The sequence below is a fragment of the Peromyscus californicus genome, unplaced genomic scaffold, assembly GCF_007827085.1.
Source record: "Peromyscus californicus insignis strain IS unplaced genomic scaffold, ASM782708v3 Scaffold_5__1_contigs__length_169319896, whole genome shotgun sequence".
In the NCBI taxonomy this organism is placed as follows: domain Eukaryota; kingdom Metazoa; phylum Chordata; class Mammalia; order Rodentia; family Cricetidae; genus Peromyscus; species Peromyscus californicus.
In genome coordinates, this window is record NW_026294573.1 from 76,531,784 (window position 1) to 76,556,686 (window position 24,903).

General features: G+C 36.5%; 1 protein-coding gene across 6 annotated transcripts in view; it reads right to left on the reverse strand.

The window, feature by feature from the left end:
* Kdm4c (lysine demethylase 4C) overlaps window positions 1-24,903 on the reverse strand; it is a 206,503-nt gene that overhangs the window by 109,215 nt on the left and 72,385 nt on the right. For 4 of the 6 annotated variants that reach the window (XR_008213975.1, XM_052718457.1, XM_052718458.1 and 1 more), the window contains one exon: window positions 17,462-17,599. Coding sequence is in view for 3 of the 6 variants with exons in the window: in XM_052718457.1 (XP_052574417.1) it covers window positions 17,462-17,599 (138 nt within the window). In the remaining 3 variants the exon portion in view is untranslated. Of the gene's footprint in view, window positions 1-8,430; window positions 8,539-17,461; window positions 17,600-24,903 lie in introns of those variants that run through there. The other 2 variants (XR_008213976.1, XM_052718460.1) reach the window with 2 other exon arrangements.

A 24,903-nucleotide genomic window follows, 5' to 3' on the forward strand; every position in this document is an offset into this window, starting at 1 on the left:
AAACATAAGAACCCACTTAAAAGCCAGACAGATCCCTGTGGTTAACTAGTCTAGTCAATGAGTGAGGTCTAGATGGATTAGAGACCCTGTGTCAAAAATAAGTTGGACAACAGCAACAAAAGAAGGCACCCAACATCAACCTCGGCCTCTAAGAACATAAACAGAGGGGCACAGGTATCCTACACACACACACACACACACACACACACACACACGGGGGGGGGGGGGGGGGGGGAGGATATATACAACATTTCTAAACCCTAACTCTACTTCATTTGGTAGTCCTAAAATTCTTTGCTGTGTCAAAACCAAGTATCTTGTTTTGTCTGAGTTGATATTGTGAAGTAAAGATCTCAGAAAGAAGTTTCACCTTCAGCTGAAACTTTTACACAATTGAGAAACTGATTAAAATTACAATTGTGGAGAGGTAAGAATGTTGCAGGTCTAGAGCTTAATCTTTACCTTCCTAAACAGCCATTCCTTGATCTTCATAACATCTATCCCAATACCTTATGGCTAGGAGATAAAGCCTTTTGGAATGCATTTTTAACTTAACAAAACACTAGTTTCTACCAACCAAAAGATTTCATCACTTTGCTGGTTGGGTTTTATCAGGCTAAGACAAACTAGAATCATTTCGGAAGATGGAATATTAACTGAGAAACTGCCGTCATCAAATTGACCTGTAGGCATGTCTATAGAGCATTCTCTTTATTAATGATTGATGTGGGTACGCCTAATGATGAATGGTGCCACCTCTGGGCAGATGGTGCTGGGTTGTATAAGAAAGCAAACTAAATAAGCCACAGTGAGCAAGACACTAAGATATGTTCCTCTCTCAGTGCTGCTTCTGTTTCAGCCTCTAGGTTCCTGTTTGAGTTTCTATCCCAACTTCCTAAAATGGTCGTTACCTGGAAGAGTAAGCTGAAATATACATTTCCTCCCCTAAGGTGCTTTTTGTCAGTGTTTTATCATTTGAGCAGAGAAGCTAAGATATACATTTGTTTATTTTTCTACCAATGTATATTAAACGTGCCTTGATTAATGATTTTTTTTTGTTCTGTTACTTTAATAACTCCATCGAACAGTTACCATATTGAAACATGGAATTTGGGGTAACTTAAATATAAATTGTCACCAATATTTAATTTCATAATAAACTCTGTCTTATACCCTTTGATAGTTATGTTTAGTCAAATGCTGGGTATAGCATGGAGTTACACCTCTGTCCCTGTTGTTCCTGACTACTTTAAAAATAAAATTGCTTTTTAAATTTTTTAATGTGCATGACCATATCAATGCTATGTATTTAAATGTACAAAAAAGATGAAAGATAGTACACACACACACACACACACACACACACACACACACACACACAGAGTTAACCTCTTCCCATGTTATTTTTAAATTGTAAATTCGTGGAGAGCTATCCTATTATAAAGCTATGACAAAGAATACATAACTGTGGCCTCAGACTTTGAGTATTCCAAGACAGTTACTAATATTGCCAAACATAAAAATGACAAAATTACTTAAAATATTAGTAGACCATTATGTGAGGCTTTTGTTGCTGTTGTTTTGCTTTGGTAAGGGGAGTGACTAGCCTTATTGTAACTTGATATGCCATGGCTGACAGATATACTTCTCAGAAGAGAAAGGAGGAGGGGTTTGGGAAGGAAGGGGGTATAAAAGGGACTGGGAGGAGAGGAGGCAAAGAAGGGAAACTGATCAGGCTGGGGGGGAAATTAATTGATTAATTTTTAAAAAGATTTCAGAGGGTTAGAGTCCCTAATTGCAGGGAGCGCATGGCAGCAATCAGGAGCAGGAAGCAGAAAGTTCACACCTCCACTGACAAGCAGAAAGCAGAGAAGAAACTAGAAGTAGGTGAAACATTTTTTTAGTCTCACTCTACTTTGAGTGACATGCTACCTCCAGAAAGGCTGCACCACCTAACCCTCCCAAATCAGCACCACCAACTGGGAAACATGTGTCCAAGTATCTGAGACTACAAGGGATATTCTCAGTCAAAACACCACAATCATCTCCCAGTAACTGCTCTGGGAAGGCCCTAGGGATGTATCCTCTGGTAATATTTGTATTTACTAACTTCTAACATACAAGCTTTTCTTCTGTTGTGTTAAAAGCCCTGCCCCTTCATTTTTCTGCCTTTTTTTAAAATTAAGATTATAATATAATTAACTTCGTTTCACCCTTTCTTTTCCTCCCTCTAGACCCTACCATATACCCTTTCCCACTCTCCTTCAAATTTATGGCCTCTTCTTTCATTGTTACTGCATGCATATGTACATATACATGTCTATTCCTAAATAAAGCCCGCTCAGTCTGTATAATGTTAGTTGTATGTATATTTTGGTGGCTGACCATTTGGCACTAGTGTGCTCTGCCCTGGAGAAGGCCATCTCTTCCAATCCCAGCTTCCCTCAGTTGCCTATAGTTTTTTAGTGTGTATGGGATTAAGGCCTCATGGACTTTCCCCCATCCAATTTGGGGTGTTCATTGGTGCTGTGTTTGTTCAGCTCACATTTAAGGACCATGTTGGTGAGACTTTATGATGCAATCTCAGAGAAAACTCCCTGACTCCTGGCGTTTACAAGCTTTCCCCTCAATTGAACACTCTTTCACTTGGCATTGGTTGTCTTTACGGGAGCTGCAGCCACAAGTAGGATGACAAGAACTGCACTGAATTGAAGATTAGCAGAAATTTTTAAGCCTTAAGAAATGAAAAGGCTCTGGAATTACTTGATAAAACAAGGAAGTGTAAAAACATTTGATTCTTGACAATGGAGAGATGGCTCAGCAGTTAAGAGCACTCATTCCTCTTGCAGAGGACCTGGGTTAGGTTTGTAGCACCCACATGGTGGTTCAAAACTATCTGTAACTCCAATGCCAGGGGATCCAATGCCCTCTTCTCACATCCATTGGCACCAGGCATGCATGTGGAACAAAGGCATACACACAGGTGTAACACTAATACATATAATTTTTTTTTAAATCAGTTCTTGTAAAAGTTAGTCATGATTGTCAATATGCCTGCCAACCAAAAACTTGGAATCTTCATGGAATTATCACTCCGTTGGATATAGCATTACCATGGAAACACAACTCTGAGTGACTTTTTCAGAGTTCATCTTGCTTTGTAAAAATGTAACTAGCCACCAAATGCTCCTTTAGCCATGGCTCTCCACCTCGAACAGTGAGCCAAAAATAAACCCTTTTTTCTGTAAGTTGCTTTCACCAGGTATTGTTACAGAAATGAGAAAAGTATGTATGTAGAAAATTGGTATCCACGTACCACAGACCATTGTTACTCTGTTACTGGTCTGGGGGAAGAATATGGAAGAGATTTTAACTGTGGGATAAACTCTAGAATGTTATCAACAAGTATAATGGGCAATTCTTGCGGAAATTTGGAAGGCCAGAATACCAACACAAATTCATGAGCTCGACTCATGAGATTTCAGGGGGGCACATGAGTCTATCAGGAACTTGGCTAGAATAGAAAAGATCCTGGATTGTTTGGTCTATGTCCTGATGAACTTGAATGAGGTTGAATTTAGCAGTAATAGACTAATTTCAGGTAGGATACCATTCAGACTATCGATGCTCCGATATAGGTCTACATCAAGAAGGTGAGAGAGAAAAATAACAGGTGGAACAAGAAGATTTGAAAAAATGTTCCATTTTACTAGGAAATGAATGAGTTTAAAATTCTAGATTAGAAAGGCAAGTAAGGTCTAACGAGAAGGCCCCCTTCTTAAGAGCATAGTCTGCCCTCTCAGGGATCCTAGTTCAATCCCTACCACACAGTTGAGGCACATATCAACTGCCTTTAATTCCACTTTCAGGAGATCTAACACCTTCCTTCGGGCCTCATGGGATACCTGAATGATTGACCAAAATGCGGATGTGCTTGTGCACACAAAAACACATAAATACATTTTTGAAGAATGAAAAACTAAGCTGGGTGGTGATGGTCCACACCTTTAATCCCAGCACTCAGGAGGCAGAGGAAGGTAGATGTCTATGAGTTCCAGGACAGCCTGGACTACAGAGCAAGTTCCAGGACAGCCAAGGCTACACAGAGAAACCCTTTCTTAAAAAAAACAAGCAAATAAAACAAAATAAAAAGTTGAGAAAACATGAAAAATTGTTAAAAAGTGATCAGAACTATCAACGACAAACTGTTCAAGGGAATAATAGGAAAGGTTTCCTGAGAATAAGCCCTCACTCAGCTAGGCTTCCATCTTGTGAAATTATAAGTTCACTTGAAAAGAGAGTGCCTAAACTGAAAATGAGAGGGAAGGAGTTCCAGTCAAAACAATCTCCTTGAACATTCCTTTGCAACATTACCCAAAGGCCTGATGCAACTATGTACCAAAGAAGACTATAGTACAAGATGGCAGAAGAACCTGGCATCATTGTTCTTGTGGTATTGATCTTATAAACCTGAAAACACCAGGTGTGAGAGGATTAGGAAGGTTTATGAGAAGGTCACAAAAAGCCACTGAGGCATAGCAATACGTAGCTGGATCAGATTTTCTCTCAGCAAGGAGGCACTGCCTGAACATTGGGTTGGGGGGGGGGGGTCCTATGTTGCAATAGTGTCTCTAGGATATTAGCAATGTAAGACCATGAGATATTGGAAATCTATAGTCACAAAGCAGAGCCCAACATAGAGGACACATGTGCTGATGGCCAAACCTGTGAGGAAGGGCTGCTCAAAACTACTACAGCCCAGATGATTTCATCACATGCCTAGTGTGGTGGACATGGAGCTATAGGTAGATATACCTATCTTGCTTTGGCCTGATCTGTCCTTGTTATCTATTCATCCCCTTCTTTTGGAATGAGAATGTTTATTCTATGCCATGGTATAATGGAAATACCTAATTGAGTTTTTGATCATATATGGGGATATTAAGAGACTGCCTTGCATATAAGAAGAGATTTAGGACTGTGGATTTTTTTTTCACAGCATCAAGACTATGCAGATTTTTAGAAATGGATTAAACACATTTTGTATTGAGACTTGAGGGGTAAGGGGTAGAAGGTTAAGCTGGAAAGTCACTTGTTTGGGGGATCAAGCTGACAAAGAATGAAGTTTTGATGGTTAATAGTAATTGTCAACTTTAATGCATTTAGAATATCATAATATAACCATATCACTGGTCCTGTCTGGTTCTTGTTTGATGAGTCTGGAAATGAAGTCCAGAAGTGTAAATTCTAAACTAGCTTTTTACTTGGTTCTGATACAGAAAGCCATTCACCCACATTTCTACAGACTGAAGAAGAGTCCCCCACTAGGGGCAGAACAAAATATTCCCACTAAAGTAGACACTGTTTTGTGAAAAATGGTATTTCAAAAATGTTTTCAAAATAATTTATTAGTGGTTTGACATCTCTATTCTAAAACTGTCATTAAACTTTTATTCTGATAAACTGAACCAGATTGATTTTTTTTAACATGGATTGCAGGATTTATGTACAAAGAAGAAAACAAAATATCCTGAAAGTTGAACACAGAAGAAACTATTACTTAGCATTTTAGAATACAAGTCTCCTGAGCTTCTATGTGTTAATCGAGTTTGTTTCATTATACAAAAGAACTGGGCAAAATTGTCAAAAGGAAAACAGATAGTCACTAGGTGGAAGCCTACTTTTACAGAAAATAAATACATGAGTATATCAATAATGGTATCTATAGTCAAAAGAAAACAAATGAAAAACTTGGCATTAGCAATTCACAAAAAGAAAAGAAACACTATAACTGATGGAAAACTATATAGTTATCTCCTCTGAATTGATACACTCCTTGGGGGAGGAGGAGAGAGAAACTGGTAAGACACAAGAAGCAATTCAACTTATGAGGCTCAGCAAACCGTCACAAGGCTCAGTAAGTGTTGTGGACTATTATTTTAAGGTGTGTTACTTTTGTTTATGTTGCATTTGTTTAACTCTGTGAAGCTGTGATACTTTGCCTGTCTAAAACACCTGATGGTCTAATAAAGAACTAAATGGCCAATAGCACGGAAAAAGGATAGGTGGGGTTTGCAGGCAGAGAGAATCAATAGAAGGAGAAATCTAGGAGCAGAAAAGTAGTAGCCAGAGAAGGAGGATGACTCTAGTGGCCAGCCACCCAGCTACTACACAACAAGCCACGGAGTAGGAGTAAGACTTATAGAAGTAGGAAAAGGAAAAAGCCCAGAGGCAAAAGGTTGATGGGATAATTTAAAGTTAAGGAAAGCTGGCAAGAAGTAAGTCAAGCTAAGCCTGGACATTTATAATTAAGGAAAAGCCTCCATGTGTGATTTCTTTGGGAGCTGGGTGATGGGCCTTCCAAAAGAGCAAAAACAAACAAAAACAAACCGATGATTGGGCAGAAAAAATGTTTCTAATGCCCCAGCTGCCGGCAAGTTATACAAGAATCTCTAAGGATGAAGCCTTCATGAGTTGTGTCCCTGATGCTGGGATAAGTTGTGGCCTTTGAGTAGCACATACTCCTGTAGATAACCTGAAGAAAATCACTGGTTCACTAAGCTGACATGGGGTGAAATCATATCTATGGTCTGTCCTGGTACCAGGTAGGGTGGCTCATACCTATAACCTCAGCACTCAAGAGGTAAAGGCCTAGGTAGAAAACTCAGGCCTGAGCTCACACAAGCTCAAAGTTATTCTCAACTACATAGATAGTGCAAGGGCAGCTTGGAATATATGAGACTCTGGCCTTAAATAAAGAAATGAATGAATACTTAATTAAATAAAAATTAGTAGAGGTCCATTTCAAAGATAACAAATTTCTAACTCTGTGTTGAATACATTCTCAGGTCAGGGAGACAAACCCAATTCAGAGAATGAGAACAAGTTCCAGTAGACACGTGACCATATAATTCCTTTATGTAGAGCTCTGCCAGAAATCTTAAGGAAAAATAATTGTTAGAATTCTCAACATTAATCTTCTTGAAGCTTAGACAGCAAACATTTATTAATCAAGTCTTATCCACTCTTATTCAGCAGAGATCTTCTGTAGTTCAATCCTGGCTATTATCACTGGCATTATATATGAACAACCAATGTTCATTCTAGTTCTCAAATAACTAAATTATAATATGCCCAAATAATTTATTAAGAATAAAGGACATTAGAATCATGAGTAGCAAATGAAAATAGGCAAAGAATGAGGTATTTATGATACGTGAATGTAATGAGCAGGCCCAGGTATGGGAGACCCAAAGTATCTTCATAACCTACCGAGAATGGGGAAGGTGAGGCAATGGGGGAACTGGAGAGGATGTGCTTGCTTTGAAGGAGCTATCCTCTCATTTACCTATTGTAATGTCAGGGCTATTTTCGGTTTTTGCATCATGTTATTCTGAGAATATTTTAATCTAATATATGTTTAATGTATGCAATTATTTACTAGTTTCTAACAACACAGACTAGACAAGTAATACTTTAAACATAACACTACATCAAAAGTAGCAGAGATAAAATCATTCTGCAAGTCACCAGGGAAGACAGAAGCAGAGACAGCATTAACTTCCAGAAAAGAGAAGAGAAAAGAAAAAAGAAAAGAAAATTTAAAAATGGATTTCACGTAACAAAATTACAATAAAATAAAACAATATATCCATTGGATCCATTTGGATTCAATTGACCTGTCAAATCTCAGCAGATAAAAATGTTAGCCACACAAACCTGAGCACCTGAGTATGATCCCCAAACCCATGGTGAAAAGAGTGAACCTATTCACAAAAGTTATCCTGATATCTACACATATGCTTACACATGCAAACACAAAAGTATAAAGATATATATACATACATAAACATACACATGTACATCACACACGTAGCATACATGAACAAACAAGCAAATAAACACCTACACTCACATATATACATGTGCACAAATACACATACAACAGAAATCATACACACACAGACATATATTCACACACTCAAAACCCACACTAATTTTTAAGATTTAAAATAAAATTCTTTTTTGTAACTATGTTTAGAAGGAATTATTTATTCTTTTAATTTAATACTGAATTGCATATTGGCTTTTGCTGATATGTACTAAATGCTTATTACTTGTTTATATTCAAGAATCTGTATTGGATTCTGTAAATTATATCAGCGACTATGGTGATTAAATATTAAAATATCTCATTTTTGTTTTCAAACTGATGATTCCATAGTAGTGTAGATCACATAGTGTCTCATGAATACTAGTCTTCTTAGTACTTTGAACTAGTGGGCTCCCCTCATAGCTCTTTTCCTAATAAGAGGCAGTCTTGGAAGATGTTATTGGTCTTAGTTGTTGTGCTGAAGAGATGATTCTCAATTATGTAAGAATTATATTTCCTGTATATTTTATTAGATGAAAATTTCATTTGCTACTTACCAAATGTTTGCATCATCAAATTGAACTGTTATCTTTTGTGAATTGGCTATAATTTATTTACAGATCTCTCCCAATCTGTTCAAGGCTTTGATCCTTGGATGTGGAGCACTGTATGAAAATAGCATATACAGATATAGACAATAAAATAAAACAATGTATTGGGGTGAAGCTACAAGTTAAGAAATGGTAGTGCATGCACTTCTGCCGCAACTCTCATTTTCCCATAGATCATGAAGCTTCTTAAGTTTGGAAGGGCTTCTGTAGAAGGACTAACTGGAAATTTATGCCCAATTTGTTTGTGGCAAAGTTTCAGTGTGACTAGATATGACACCAGTTTAAAGTGAGGTGTTGTTTCGGCAGCACCCAATAAATTCTCCTGAGGCTATTTTTTTGCTAAACTTCTCAAATAGGAAAGTGAGAAGCCTAGCTGGGGTCATGAAGTAGGTTTAGTGGTAAAGTGGGGATACTTCACTTAGCCTGCCTAGGTTTAAATGCTGGCATTATCTTTAAACTCAGTGAACTGCATTTTCCATTTATCTTTGTAACTGCATCAGTTACTTAGTTACTAAATATGAACTTCACAAGCTACAACTGCACAACACAAAATTATGCAATACTGGTAACTGTTGATGTAGCTTAATAGTACACCTCTCATCTTTCATCTAGTATGTCCAAGGTCATGGGTTTGAGCCCAAACACAAAAACAGAAGGAAGGGAAAGGAGAGACCTGTTCAATGAACAAATGCAAGGCAGTCTGGATATTCTTTCCTTCACATACAGTAACAGCAGGTAAACATTATTAGACTAATGCTTTATGACACAATGAAACATGCAATGGCACACACCTGTAAAACCCAGTAACTCATAGGTCTGAGGCAAGAGGATAGCTTGGACCAATAGTTCTGGATTGTAGTACATAATGCCAATCGGGTGCCCACGCTATGCTCAGTATAAGCATGTGTGTTGGCTAGTCTTAAGTCAACTTGACACACAAACTAGAGTTATCTGAAATGAGGAAAACACAATTGAGAAGATGCCTCCATAAGATCCAGCTGTAAGGCATTTTCTTAATTAGTGATTGATGGCAGAGGGCCCAGCTCACTGTGGGTGGTTCCATCCCTGGGCTGGTGGTCCTGAGTTCTGTAAGAAAGTAGCCTGAAAAAGGCAGGAGAGCAAGCCAGTAAGCAGCACTCATCCATGGCCTCTGCATCAGCTCCTGCCTCCAGGTTCTATCCCTACATGAGTTCCTGCCCTTGCTGCTTTTGATGATGAACTGTTATATAGAACTGTAAGCCCTCCTCAACAAGTTGCTTTGAACATAATTTTTCATCACAGCAAAAAGTAACCCTAACTAAGACAGCATGGTTAACCTCCCAGAAGCAGAAAATCAGCAAGATGAGTAAGTAGATTTGAATTGTCCCGGCTAGCAAGGAAATGGAACAAAAATAAAATAAAATAAAATAAAACCTAAAAGTTCACTTAAAAAATGATGTTGGAGTCTTTGAATAAAGACTGCCCCAAACTGAATACTTCATATTAACTTAATTTTTTTTGTTTCATTAAAAAAAAAAAAAAAAAAGACTGACATGTAGCATAGAATGAATTCATACCCTGGCACTTATATCCTAGATAATTTCTTATTCAAAATCAATTGCAGATTTAAAACAAAAAACAAAAACAACTTCAAAATTTTCTACCATTTCTTTTCAAACTTATTCAAATGCCTGAAAATAAAAATGTCAGAATAGCCGGGCGGTGGTGGCGCACACCTTTAATGCCAGCACTCAGGAGGCAGAGCCAGGCGGATCTCTGTGAGTTCGAGGCCAGCCTGGGCTACCAAGTGAGTCCCAGGAAAGGCACAAAGCTACACAGAGAAACCCTGTCTCGAAAAAAAAAAAAAAAAAAAAAAAGGTCAGAATATCTTTAAATTAGTAAGCTAATGATTCTGAATCGTGTCAGAAAATACTTTTAGCTCTGAAGTTCAATTTTCAACTCTCTGACATATATGTATGATATAAATATATCTACATATATATGACATATAAAATTATTTCAAATGAAATCAACTCAAAGTGTCACCCACTACTGTACCCTCTCCTAAGACAACAGTATCATTAATGCGTCATAAGAAGTCTCTCAATCTACACACTGTAATGTAAAAATTACTCAGTTTCCGAGAATGTAGGTAAGACATGACTATCCCCAAAACAATCAGTACAGTAAATAACTTTCTCTTTAAGACAATCACAATGCTTACAGCTGCCACATCACCAAAACAAAATACTTTCATAAATGTCTTTGAACACTCAAGCTCAAAGCTTTAGCAGGTACTAGGGTGTTTTATGTGAAACTAATAAATACAGTGGCAAAATAATAATAATAATAATAATAATAATAATAATAAACCTATATATCAAATCCAGCCTCTAAAGAACTACATTTCATCCTACCACATGAAAGAATGAAAACAAAAACCTGCAAGCTAGCTCTTTCCTACAACCTAGACAGGATGCAGGCCTATGAGTACCACTGCAGCTACACAGAAATAAGCATGGACTCCATTTTTCCACAAAGGAATGTTACAAAATTTAATGCATAATTCAAATATGCAGAGATGTTTGGCTTCAACTGCTACCCTGTCTTTTATATATTTTTAAATCTTTACCAGGGGATAATAGCAATATTATTCTAGATTACTCTGATGTTTAAGGCAATGAAGATTCCTAAAATAAGTAAACAGTACATTCTATCTACTAACATTAAAGCTTTGCACATGGCAGTTACTAAAAGCCCTTCAGGGAGGCTCCCTAAAGACAAAATGTACTGATCCTTGTGGTGATGTCATATGAAATAGAAAAGGCTAACTCTTGGTGTTCTTTACTCAAGAGTGGCCCTGATTTATTCTAAAGAGTTTTGGTCTTCCTGTGCAAACCTAAAAGAGTAGTCTAAGCTAAGAGAGTCTGATTAGTCCTAGGAGCCATGAACAAAGGCCATTCTCTTTATGTACCAAACTGCACAAGCAATATGATAAGGACAAGGAGTGAGGACCTTGTCTTCATCCATCTTTGACTGGAATTTCATAAGGTAGAAAGTTGTTTTCTTGGCCCTACTAACTCTGCCATATGTATTTTCCAACATATGTAGGGGGAGAGGGTGTTGCTTTCAACACCTCACTGCTTCTAATGGAAGGTCTTAGACCTGGTCACCACAGCTCAGACACACATACATTGTTCTGAGTTGGGAGTATGCAAGAACACAATAGAAAAATAAGGAACATGATATACTGGGGCATTCCAAACCATAAGACTACAGGGAGCTAAGTATGTTTTTCTTAGAGGACAGATAATTCTGAACAAGTTGAGTACACAGTATGTAAGCCTACTGCGTGCATAGTTATAAATGATCTCAAAGCACATTATTAGCTTGGTTTCAGTTTTGTGAAAGTCTGATTTGTAAGAGCAAGATCTGAACAGCATTTCTCAGAAAAACCATTCCCACATATACCTGCACAAATATGCAGCCCAGCACCTCTTTCTGAGCAGACTCTTGAGTACTCCCCAATCAAAGACAGCTTATGTGCCAGGAAAGGAATGTAAGACTACAGGGATGATTATGAGGATCATCTTAGTTTAGTAAAACCATGACAAACTATATAAACACCTTCTCAGGTAGCATAACCCTGTTAAATACAAAAGTCCTGTTGCTCTGGAGTACCTTGTTATACTCTACAAGTCAAGGGAACAGAGAGCTAAATGGTCCTGATTGAAGGAAATAACAATGTCAAAGATGTGTAGATAGAGTATTAGAGACCTCTTGGAAACAAAAATGATCAGACTAAACTGCTACTAGATCAAAGTTGGAGAGAAATGGGAGTTTTAAATGATACTATGAAAAAGAACATCTTAGAAAGACTCTGAAACAGCCTTCAAATCCACAACTTTAGTTGAAGATATTGAACACCAAAAACTTGTAGCAATTTGGAAGAGGTATTGAGTTTGATACCAATGATAGTATGGGATTTCTAGTCAATTAAAGTCAGATCTTAAGAACAAAGCTTTCTTGCCCACTACATTATTAACAGGTCATTCATTAATCATTTCAGCTGAAACCTATATCCCACTCCCCTCCATCCCATTACAGAGATGCCACCAGAAGGTAAGCATCAAAGGACAAAGAAAGCAGTACTGTAACCTATGCAATGCCAAATATTCTCACCTCTGGTTTCCAGACCAGCATCAACATGAAGCAAGCACAGTCTCAGTAAATGGAGCTTTTCTCTCTTTCAACTAGCCACCTAAAGTATCGACAGTTTTCTCTACCAAATAAGCTTGATAGCTTATAATCAAAGATCTCTCACAGAGAAAATTGTTAGGTATTCTAATAAGTTTTGTTTTCTTTTAAAATAGCCTTTTGTAATAATTCTTTTCTGAGACATCCAATTAGAAATTAGAAATAAATAAAGTGAAATTATTTCATAGCATATGGATGAATGATTTATATATATGTCTATATTATGAAGAAGATGTAGAGTACAGGTTATGCTACACTCATCAGTTAATGCTGTATCTCCAACAGAGACTTTATCCGGCACTTTTACACTCCTTGCCTAGCTATGAAAAAGCAAAAGTCTGTTTATAGTAACAAAAACCTTTACTCATCAACACTTACAAATCATGAATTCTACCATTTAGAATGAATTTTTTAAAAAGCCAATAATAAGACTAACAAATAGGGCATCCACAAAGCTACAAGTCTGTTTACCACAATCCATAACTAACCCATACATTATGGGTTGGTCAAATGGTCAAAAGCTATATACATATACAATACTATAAATTTATAAGGTTATCTATCTTGGATATCAAAAATGAGATCAAAAACAACTAAAGTCTAAAAGAAAATCACATTACATTTTAGTATAAGAAAAATAATTGACTAAGAATAGAAATGGTAATACTAAGAGTGCATAGACTACTGAAACATTCAAAATTTTCTATTAAAAGAATAAATTCCTGTTTTTAAGCAGGCAACACCAGTTACTTATGCAAAGTAGATTTTCAATTATCAGTCTATCATTTGCTAATTTGTACTCTTGGTGTTAGGCAGATAAGGTTAGACTCCCTAAATCCCTTGAAGATGTTCTCATCCAAATCCCTAAAATCGGTAAATGTTTTATCGTATATGAAAAAAAGTAGATTTCAACATTGTTTGTTTTGAAATAATGATAGGAAAGGGTTTGAGAGAGGTCTGTAGAAATTATTTCCACACCCTGCATAGACCTACTAGATTTTAAAATATCAAGTATTTCCTCTTTACTTAAGGAAGCCTTTCAGGGGACCTAGCTTCCCTGGGATTAGAAGAGTTTCCAAGTGATGTCAATTAGCCCAATTAGCAATGTACATGCGGTAGGAAATAAGACTACTCAAGATCCCTGTATGCTTGAATCCTGAATAATTTCCACATTATGTCTTATATCTAGAGCCCGTGAATTAGCTCCCCAGACCATTCTACTAAACCAATGGCGTTTTCTGGGATCCTTGCTTAACTATAAACAGTGAAATAAGTAAGATCTGTATGTAGACATCATGACTTACAGAAATAAACAGGGCTGGGAGTGTGGCTTGGGGACACAGTGTACTTAGCAGGTGTGAGAGCCTGAGTTAGGCCCTGCACAACAAACAAACCAGCAAACACTTAATAAGCATATGAAGAATTGCCCCCCATCAGTAGGTCCAAAGAAACCATCAACTTATCCAGTATATTCACACCACTGATGCCAGAACTGTTGCATGCATTATCTCATTCCATTTGTATGTATTATTTTTTCATATTTAATCTATAGTATTCTTCTTATGTTTCAAAAACAAAAACAAACAAACAAACCTAATCAGTGCCTATCAATCAGCAAGAAAAAGGACCTTACTCTTACAACCCTATTGAAGTACTTTAGCTAACAACCTGTGCTGTTTTAAATGAGCCCCAAAGGCTCATATTTGAATGCCTAGTATGCATTTGGTAAAAGCATTTAGAAATGATTAAGAGGTGTGTCACTGGGGAAGAGCTTTGAGTTTTCAAAAGCCCAAAGCCCACTTTATTTCCAGTTAGCTCGCACTCTCTCTCTCCCCCCCATCCCCCCATCCCCCCATCCCCTTTCTTTCTCTCATATAAGCTCTCAACTACTGCTCTACTACCATGCCTGCCAAAATGACCATGGACTCATACTCTGAAAGTGAATGCAAATGAGCCCCCAATTAAATGATTTCTTTTATAAGTTGCCCTGGTCATGGTGTCTTTTATTCTTTTTAATTTTTCTTTTAAATTTTGAGCTAATAACTACAATATTTCTTTCCTTTCCTACCTCCAAACCTTCCTGTGCACTCCTTCCAACTCCCCTTCAAATGCATGGCTTCATTTTTCATTATTACTGCATGAATGTGTATGTACATATGTATGTGTGTATTTCTAAATATAACCTGCTCAGTCGGTACTAGTATGTATGTTTTCAATTGGTAAGCTCTTCCCTATGGAACAACACCTCTCCCAATCCCAGCTTTCCTTTGTTGCCTATAGTTCTTTGCATAGGGTTAAGACCTCATGGACTTCCCCCCTCTACTTTGTCATGTCCATTTGTGTTGTCCTTGTCCAGTTCACATTTGGGCAGTCATGTTGGTGGGGGTGGACTTAGCTTCTGACATTACTAGGAGACACATCTCACATCAAGCACTAGAAGAGTATTTGACATGCAACCTAAACAAGGGAAGGTAGGGAAATCCTGCTTATTCTCACAGCTTACAGTAACAAACCTGGCCTGTGAAACAATTTGATTTTTGGCTGGTGAGGTCAAACCGGAGCCTCTAACCTACTGACCTGTAAGAAGATGAAGAGATGACATTTTTAAGCATCAACCACATGGTGCTTTGATAAAGCAGCAATAGAAACTAATGTACTCTCAGAGCAGCATCACTGGGACAATAGAAAAGGAAGGGTAAGGGAAATGCCTACATGGGACATGTAGAACATTTTAAATTAGCTAGCCTAATGTGTGTATCAATAATTATGTGTGTAGTTAAATAAAATGCCCAAAACTAAGAAGTAATATGAGTGAATGTTCACATACATATGTCTTCTTCCCTTATAGCAAATCTTTAAAGTAAAAAGGGGTCTTTCTAATTTTGTTGAAAAATACTTTCCTGAATATATACATACACACACACACATACACACACACACACACACACACACACACACACACACATATATATAATCATATCTAGCAAGAGTAGGAAGGTTGGACCTCAGATCCACCTGCTTCATAACACTTCAGCCAGCTGAGAGCCTACGGTAGACCAACATCCACAATTCTTCACAGGTTGCAGTCCATTCCTACTACAAAAATGTAGGAAAATGATCTTACTGCTTATGACTGTCAACAAACAAGAAATGTCTTATTTTGATCAATATTACCAATTAGTTCTGAAACCTATAATAAGCAAGTACTAAGCCATTTTTATGATGATCTGAATATCTACAATTCTTACTTATTCTGCCAAATTTAAAGATCCAAATCATGATACCACATTACAACTTCATAGTTACACAGCATTTCAACACAGAAGAAAGCATTTTACATACATACATTCAAGGCATGTATGCTGAATGTCCTATTTCTCATTAAATAGAATGTGATTACTGCCTAATAGGAGGAAGTAGTTCAGTTTTGTGCCTTTGTAAACAACTCCTCAGAAACAGACATTAATCGTTTTCTTCAGTGGTATAGCCACAGGACACATGCTCATGCTTCATTAAATAACCCCACCCATTCTCATGCAACTCTAATTAAACTAAGTAGTTCACCAACTAAACCAGACAACAACAGAAATATAAAAACAGGAGGGGAACTTGTTGGGAAGAAAAGGGATTCAGTGGGAGTGGGGAGGGGATGTGAATGGGACTGAAGGCTAAACAACCTATCTATCCATCTATCTATCTATCTATCTATCTATCTATCTATCTATCTATCTATCTATCTATTTATCTATGAATCTGTCAAAAAGAATCAAAATAAACTTCTTAAACAAGAATTCATTCAAATGCTTCGTGGGTTGTCAAAGGCTAGAATTTTATATATATTTTAATGTCATGCAATCTTCTAAATACACATGTAACTAAAGAGTGATTTTTCCTTAAATCCACAAAATGGTCCTACATACAATTGTTCTTCAAATGGAATAAACAACATTTACTTATACCACAAAGTAGCTAAGATAAGGCCCATAAGCTGCATTTATCATTTTTTTTTAACTGATTCTATGTCAACTACATACTGTGAAATAGTTTCAGTAAGATACAGCCCTCTGCTGTTTGCTTCTCCTGAAGCTACAGGAAGGGGAAATTACCATCAGTTGTTTGAACAATGTCACTCTTTTAATGCCACCAGGTGAAAGCAATCTGATTTAATACCAACTGTTCATTGTAGACGAAAAGACAAAGTATATGAGCTACAATAAATACAGTTGACAAGAGCTACGAACAGAACTTTTATACTCACTTTAATGTTAAAATAGATTTTAAAGTACGTTTTACATTATTACTACTGAGAAAATCACATTTGCGTTAAGGAAGCTTTAGTAATTTCTTTTTACCGCATTCCCTCCACCACCAACAGTTCCAAATTTAACTACTCACTTCCTTTTATAACCTGTTTTCTAAAACACTGACTGAACTTTCACAAGAGAAATCCAAGTCTACTTAATTCAGAGCCAAGACAAAATGTTGCAAGAAACCCAAGTGCTAGCTTTAAGAGAGAAAGCAGGCATCCACAGTAAAAAATCCAGTCAGAGTAAACTGTCCTATAATAATCTCAAAATAGAAAATTTCAGGAATGAGTTTCCAACTCATGGAAATTAAATATACCAAAACTGAAAAAAAAATCTATAGCGAGAGGTACACAGTGTGAATGATGAAAACCAATGCTGTACATGCTAAACTAGAATACACACTATATATGCTTAACTTTTCAGGTAAAACTTACCAATTTAGCAACTTTGCCATAGTCAATCCATCTGACAGTAGCAAAATTTGTAGACTCAGCACAATTGAAACCATGATTAAAACCAGCATGATATCCATAAGGAAAAGTGATCATAAACTCTCCAGCCTCCTGGGTGATCTGTAGGGTTTGATGAAACAACGTTTAATAAGACTTTCCAAATCATGTAATGATTAGTATACATTTCCACTTTCTATTTTTAAGAAAGCAAAACATGTCATGATATCACAACAATTTTAAAATGACAGAAGTTCTAGATGTCGAGATGGTTGAGAGTGCCTGAAAACTTGAGTTCTGTCTCTGGGACCCACAATGCAAAGGAAATGTGTGCTGTCAGTGATTACTGAGATTGAATATGAATTCCACTCCTCATCTACAGATACAACACAGAAAAAGGATCTACTACTACCATCTATGATCTGTGCTTCTCTTTCACCACAACTTCTCTAGAGGTGACATTTTGTCATTACTGCTCTTTTCAGATACTCTATATGTTCTTGATGATAGCCTACTAATGGTGTTAAGCATATATTTATGAATGAAAAAATAATTTTACCACTAGAACAGACATAAAATAGCTACAGTGATTTTCCAGCCTTGAACATCAACTACAGGTGGCAAAAGAATAAATGAATAAACAATATGAAATGAAATCCAGAAGAATAATAGTCAGGAACAAGAGGTCTGTCAGTCCTAGAAAAGATACCAGTTATTCTACAATCTGTTGGGTTTTTTAAAAAAAGAAGAAAATGAAGTAAAAATCTATCAAAATCTTAATGAAAGTTAGAGAAAATTTTACCACTCAGTTCTCACTGACAGAGGATGCCCCTAGAGCATCTGAAATAAAGCCCAAGTGATGTTATGTTAAGAGGAAACAATTCTCTTAATATTTCAGTTTTAAAATGTTGGGAAATGGATGAATATGTAGGTATATGCATTTAAATATTTCTCAAGCCCACTATATAAATATAGGAGTGCACACTGTAACCAAACTGCCATCTTAGAGTTGTTATGGTAGTGAATCTGAACAAATTAAGGAAGGTCAGATCATCACATCAAACACACAACCAAAAAAAAAAAAAAAAATGAATAGCCAAAACAGCATGTCTCTTATCACATTCATTAGTCCTATAGAAACCTCAAGACACAAAACTTAAAAAAAAATCAACTATCATAAACTTTAAAAAATAATTCAAGGAATTTTATAATGACACAAACACTTTGCTGAACTGCAAAAGAATAACAAAAAGACCTTGAGTTATATACAAGAATAAAAATACATACTTGAACAAAATAACAAAGATAATGCAGGATTTGGAAACTGAACTCAATGGAGAAAGACACTGAAGAGAACACAAGCTTAAGTGAAAATGGAACTCAAACATTCAATATCCCACTTAAAAATTTCAGAAGAAGCCTTACAAATAGAATGAATCAAGCAAATGATAGAATATTAAGACACAAAGTAAGGGATCGTGACAATTAAAAAAAAACAAGGAAAAATTTAGAAAAGACAACTTCACAGGATAAGAACATACAGAAAATGTGGTACACCATTAAAATACTAAGTCCTCACATTATAGGCATAGAAAAGGGAAAAGAGTGTATAAGAGTGATACTGGCTTAGTAGAAGTTTGTGAGTGTGAGGTTTTTTGTTTTTGTTTTTCCTTTTGTTTTTTTAAAGAGTTTAAGAAGTACAGGTAAATATTGACTGCAGACAGAGTGAAAATTAGTCTCTTCCAGAAAATTATTAGTTACCCAACATTACTAAGTGGTCACTCCAGAAGCCACATGAGCAACAAAAAATGGACTCAACCAAATGTATTTATATATTTATGCAAAAATATACATATGTATGAAACAATAATTTTCAAAGAAAAAGAGGCTCTCAGTTTTAGAGTGGGAGTAGATAAAGGAGGACTTAAAGGGAGGGTACTGGGAAATGCTGGACAAAAAAAGGGAAGGAGAAAATTACATAATTTTATTTTAATTAAAAATGTATAAAAATAAAATATGAAAGGAATTTTATTAAAAATAAGAATGTTACAATACAATTTATGTAGAACACAAAGCCATTCATCTAGATTATCTTTTCTAATACTTAGAATAAATATTAGGCAATCATTAGTAATATCTCTATTTTGTAAGTGAAGAAACTAAAGCTCTGAAAAATAACGTAACAGAAACCAGGAGTGAACCCAGCAGATGTAATTCTGCAATCAATGACTGTCACAGGCTCCTGTGATATCAGAGAATGAATTCCTTGAGGAACATTATGTCATCATGTGCCCTGCATCAAGGTGGAAATGCACAATTCCACATGACATGCCACTGTCAATAATTAAGTTACTGGTACCTCGTTTCTAGGATCTTAAACTCCTCCTGTTACTTTCTATCCAAGCCACAAAAGCCCAACACACCCAGTGAAGTACTGTGTAGTAGCAAAGAAGCTGCAGCACAGGAAAGATTCAGTGTAGCAGCTGCTTCCTTCTCTCCAAAGGTTGGAAAGGCTTCAAGCCCCAAAACCCCATCATGGTGAAAACAGCCTACTCTGCACTACTGATAATGTATAAAACCCTCTCGTAACATGGGTCATAAGACTATCCTACCAATACCTAACTAAACCAGCTTTAACCCGCAGGTGATCTGCTTCCCATAATGAATGATAGGCAAGCACACTAGCACTACTAAACTATATATACTAGACCTTGCATTTTTTTTAATATAGCATCTTGCATTGTGTTTCAATGGGCCTCAAAAAATCACAATGTTCCTACATCTGTGTATTGTGTGCTGAGATTATGAGCATGTATTATCATATCTTTTAGAAAGATTACCTGAACTTGGGGACATTAGTCCATTCCTTTTGGCAGGCAGATATCAGGCTTTATGATGCCTGTTATTACTCCATCTTAAGTGGAATACCTTATGAAGCTAATGCCAATTAATCAAAAGAAGCATTCTATGAATATGTATACTAAACCCACAAAAGCCTTGTGTCTATATGTCTGCAGCTCTGACCAAGTCTCACTGTGGCAGTATCCACTCAGGATACAACATCTATCTACCCTGGGTAGCTATCTCTGATGTGGTTTATTACCAGCTTCTTCTTGTACCTAGGCCAGTCACAAATAATCATCTTAGAACCAATGTTTTCTTATATTTTTCTCAATGTATTTAAGTGTATGAGTAAACATGTTCATCACAAGCAGAGTATGTCTACTGCATAGCTGTAGCACAGACACTGAAAGAGAATAGATGACCTCCTCAAGCTGAATGAAAAACCCTAGTTTGAACAAAGCCTTGCCACACCAAAAGAAGATAACATTGGGAACTTTGTTATGCTGGACTGTAGGTCCTTCTTATCCCAAATGGGCTAGATCTCTTCCTTCTCAACCTACAGGAATCCCTCCCCCAAGATATTTCATGAACTTTCCCCTTCCTCATGCCATGAGTAGGCCCACCCAGCTCTCTAAGACTTCCAACAAACAACATGAGTTAGATTCACTCTCCACTTCAAAGGTTCTACCTGAACTCTGCTTCCCTGTGTCAGTAGCTAGACTTGCTCATTTCCATCCCACAGCTCTTCCAGGATTTTTCTTTCTCTGCCACAAGAAGTAGGCCTTGCTCTTCCCTATGCAATAGGAACCCCAGCTCCTCTGGGACCTCCCTCCCTAATCCATCAGGTAGGCTAAGATATTTTCCACTCTGTAGGACTACCTCCTATGCAATCTCCCTTCTCAAACAAAGACAACGGGTAAGTATCACTCTGCCACACACTATAAGCTCTTCCAGGATCTTATCTCCAAATGCCTCCACACCGTCAAGGCCTTCCAGGTTCCCCCCACCCAACACACTGACTGTTGCGTCCCAACATATATGCTGCCCCCTTTTCCAGGATCTTACTTCCCACTGCTCCAAGATAGCTTCTACCCCTACTGACCCCATAGTACTCCAGACTACACAAAGAGAGCTTTCTAAGATCTCCTTCACCCAACTACCACTTACATAAAACTTACTCAAAGTCAAGCAACAAGTCTTGAGTTCCGCACTAGAAGGCAGCAGAAAGAAAGAGCAGCAAGGAATGTGCTGGACAATGTCTGCTGCAAAGGAGAACAGAAGACCCTCCAAAGAAGACTATGAAGAGAAACTGCACTGTAACTAAAAAAGACCACAAAAAGTCAACAAATGACAGGAATTAATAACTATTAATACTAATAGGCTCATTCTCCAATCAAAAGACACAGATATCAGACTGGACTAGAAAACAGAATTTCTCTCTATAATAATTATGGCTGCCCTAGAACTTGCTTTCTAGACCAGATTGACCTGAAACTCACAGAGATCCACCTGCCTCTGTCTCCCAAGTGTTGGGATTAAACTTGTATACTGCCACCACCTGGCAATATTCTACCATCTTAAGGTAAAGATAGAAAAGGTATTCCAAACAAATGGAACTAAGAAACAAACAGGCTTAGCTATTCTAATATCTGTCGAAGTAGACTCCAAAATTAATCAAAGTAATAAAGGACACGCCATAGCCATTAAATGAAGAATCCACGAAGGATGGTACTATTGTAAATCTATATATGCACCAAGCCCAGGTGCACCCAACTTCACTAACTACATACTATTAGATCTAAAACATGCATTAACTCTTAACAGAGTGATTGCTAGTGATTTTATACTCCATTCTCACCAAAATTAAAACCAAACATAGAAATGATGGATCTAAATGATACCATAAATCGAAAGGACCTAAAAAATACAGAACATTCTATAAAACAAATTCTTCTTGGGAGTCTATAGAAGTTTCTCCAAGTACATCAGACATACCTAAAATGATAGGTTTATAATAGTAAGAGCCTACAGTGAAAAATATGGGAGCTCTCAAATTAGTAACAGAAAGACGTCCCTGAAAGCCTTAAAATAACAAGAACAAACAAAACCAAAACCAGTAGGTTAGAATAGACAATAAAGACTGGGTATGAAATTAATGAAATAGAAACAAAACATGCAAAAAATAAGTGAAATGAAAAGTTTGTTCTTTAAAAGGTAAACAAGATTGACAAAAATTTTAGCTAATTAACCAAAAGAGAGGACCAAAATCAATAAAACTAGAAATGAACAGGAAGACACTAAGGAAACTCAGAGAATCATAAGAGCATGCTTTAAAAACTTTATGTTCCACTAAACGGGAAACTCTGAAAGAAATAGATACTTTAAGATTCATGTGATTTCCCAAAGGTGACTAAGATGAAGAAAATAATTGAAACACACCTATAACAATGAATAGAATAGATTCAGGAACTGAAAATCCCACAATTTTAAAAAAGAACCCAGGCCAGATGCACTGAGAACAAAATTCTACCAAGATATTCACAGAAGAACTAACAACAATACTCCTTAAATTTTTTGGTAAACTATAAAAGGAAGGAATACTTCCAAATTCTCTTTGCATATTTATCTAGTGTTTATTATCCTGGAAACAAAACCAAAGACCCAACTAAAAAAAAAGCAAGAAAGGCAAATTCCCCTTACAAACATAAAAGAAAAAAATTTTTTTTCAATTAAAAAAAAATACTAAAAAACTAAATTCAAGAGCACATGAAAAAGGTCACTGACCATGATCAAGCTGGCTTTATCCCAGATTCAGAAATAGTTCAACATATGTAAATCAATAAACAACATCCAATACATAAATAAGACTGAACAGATACCTCAGGATCAACTCATTACACTCATTAAAAGTCTTTGACAAAAATCCATGAGCATCCTTTCATGATAAAAGTCCTAAGAGAATGTAGGAATACAGGGGATATATCTCAATTTAATAAAGGCCATATACAACAAGCCTACAGAATGTTCCACTAAATGGAAAACAAAGTCAAATCATTTCCACTGAAATCAGGAATGAGACAAGAATAGCCATTCTTTCTACTCCTCTTTAATATAATGCTTGCAGTCTTCACTATAGCAGTAAGATAAAGAGAACACAAGTAGAAAAGGGAGACACCAGAGAATCCTTATTTAAAAATGGTACAGTTATATACATAAAGGACCCTACAGACCACCAGAAAACTGCTACAGCCAATAAATATGTTCAGAAAAAAATTCACAAACAAAAATCAATAGGCTTTCTATATAGCAATAACAAAAATACTCAGAAAAAAATCAGGGAAACAATCCAATCCATAAATACCTAAAAGGAATGAAATAAATTTTAAAAATCATTTACATACATATGTATGCATGTGTGTATGTATGTATGTATTTGTGTTGTGGGATATTTGTACCCTGGGTGAAGATGTATAGCTGTGACTGGTGTAATAAAAAGCTAAATGGCCAATAGCTAGGTGGGAGGTGTAGGTGGGACTTCCACGCAAAGAGAGAGAACTCTGGGAAGTAGAAAGGCAGAGTTGCCAGCAAGACATACAGAGGAAATAGGAGGTGCAAGATGGAAGAGAGGTAACACCATGTGGCAAAATATAGATTAATATAAATGGGTTAATTTAAGTTATAGGAGATAGCAGAAAACAAGCCTAAGCTAAGGCTGAGTTTTGATAATTAATGAGTTTCTGTGTCATTACTTGTGGGCCGGAAGTCCCAAGGAGAATCATATATCATATATCTCAAGCTAAGGAACTGAAAAACTTGTATAGTGAAATCATTAAGGAAGATACCAGAGGCTGAGAAGTCCTCTCATGTTCATGGATTGGTAGGATTAACATTTATGTTATCAAAAGCAATTACCAGATTCAATGCAATCTTCATCAAAACTTTAATGCAATTCTTCACAGAAATTGAAGGTAAGAATCACAAAATTCATGCAGAAACATGAAAGACTTAGGATAGTCAAAACAATACTGAACAATAAAAACACTGCTAGAAGTATCACCATCATTGATTTCTATAGAAATATACTATAGAATTATGGTAATAAAAACAGTATGGAAATGTCATAAAAACAAACATATTGATCAATGGAATAAAATTGAGAGCCCAGACATGAGCCCATACTCTTACAGTTACGTGACTATTGACAACACTTTTACAGCTGCCTGACAATTGACAAAGAAGCTAAAAGCACATTGGAGAAAAAACATCTTCTACAGATAGTATTGGTCAAACTGGAGAGCTACATGTAGAAGAATGAAATTAGATATTAATTTTGACTCTACACAAAAGTAAAATCCCCATGTATGAAAGACTTGGACTATGGAAATCAGTATGGAGGTAATTCAAAAGGCTAGAAATAGATATATAATATGACCCAGCTATAGCATTACTGAATTCTGGTATATTTCCAATGGATTCTGTATCTTACTATAGAGATATTGGCTCCTCCATGTTCATTGCTGTGGTATTGACATTAGCTAGGAAATAAAAGCAGCCTAGATACCTACCAACTGAAAAATGTGCAA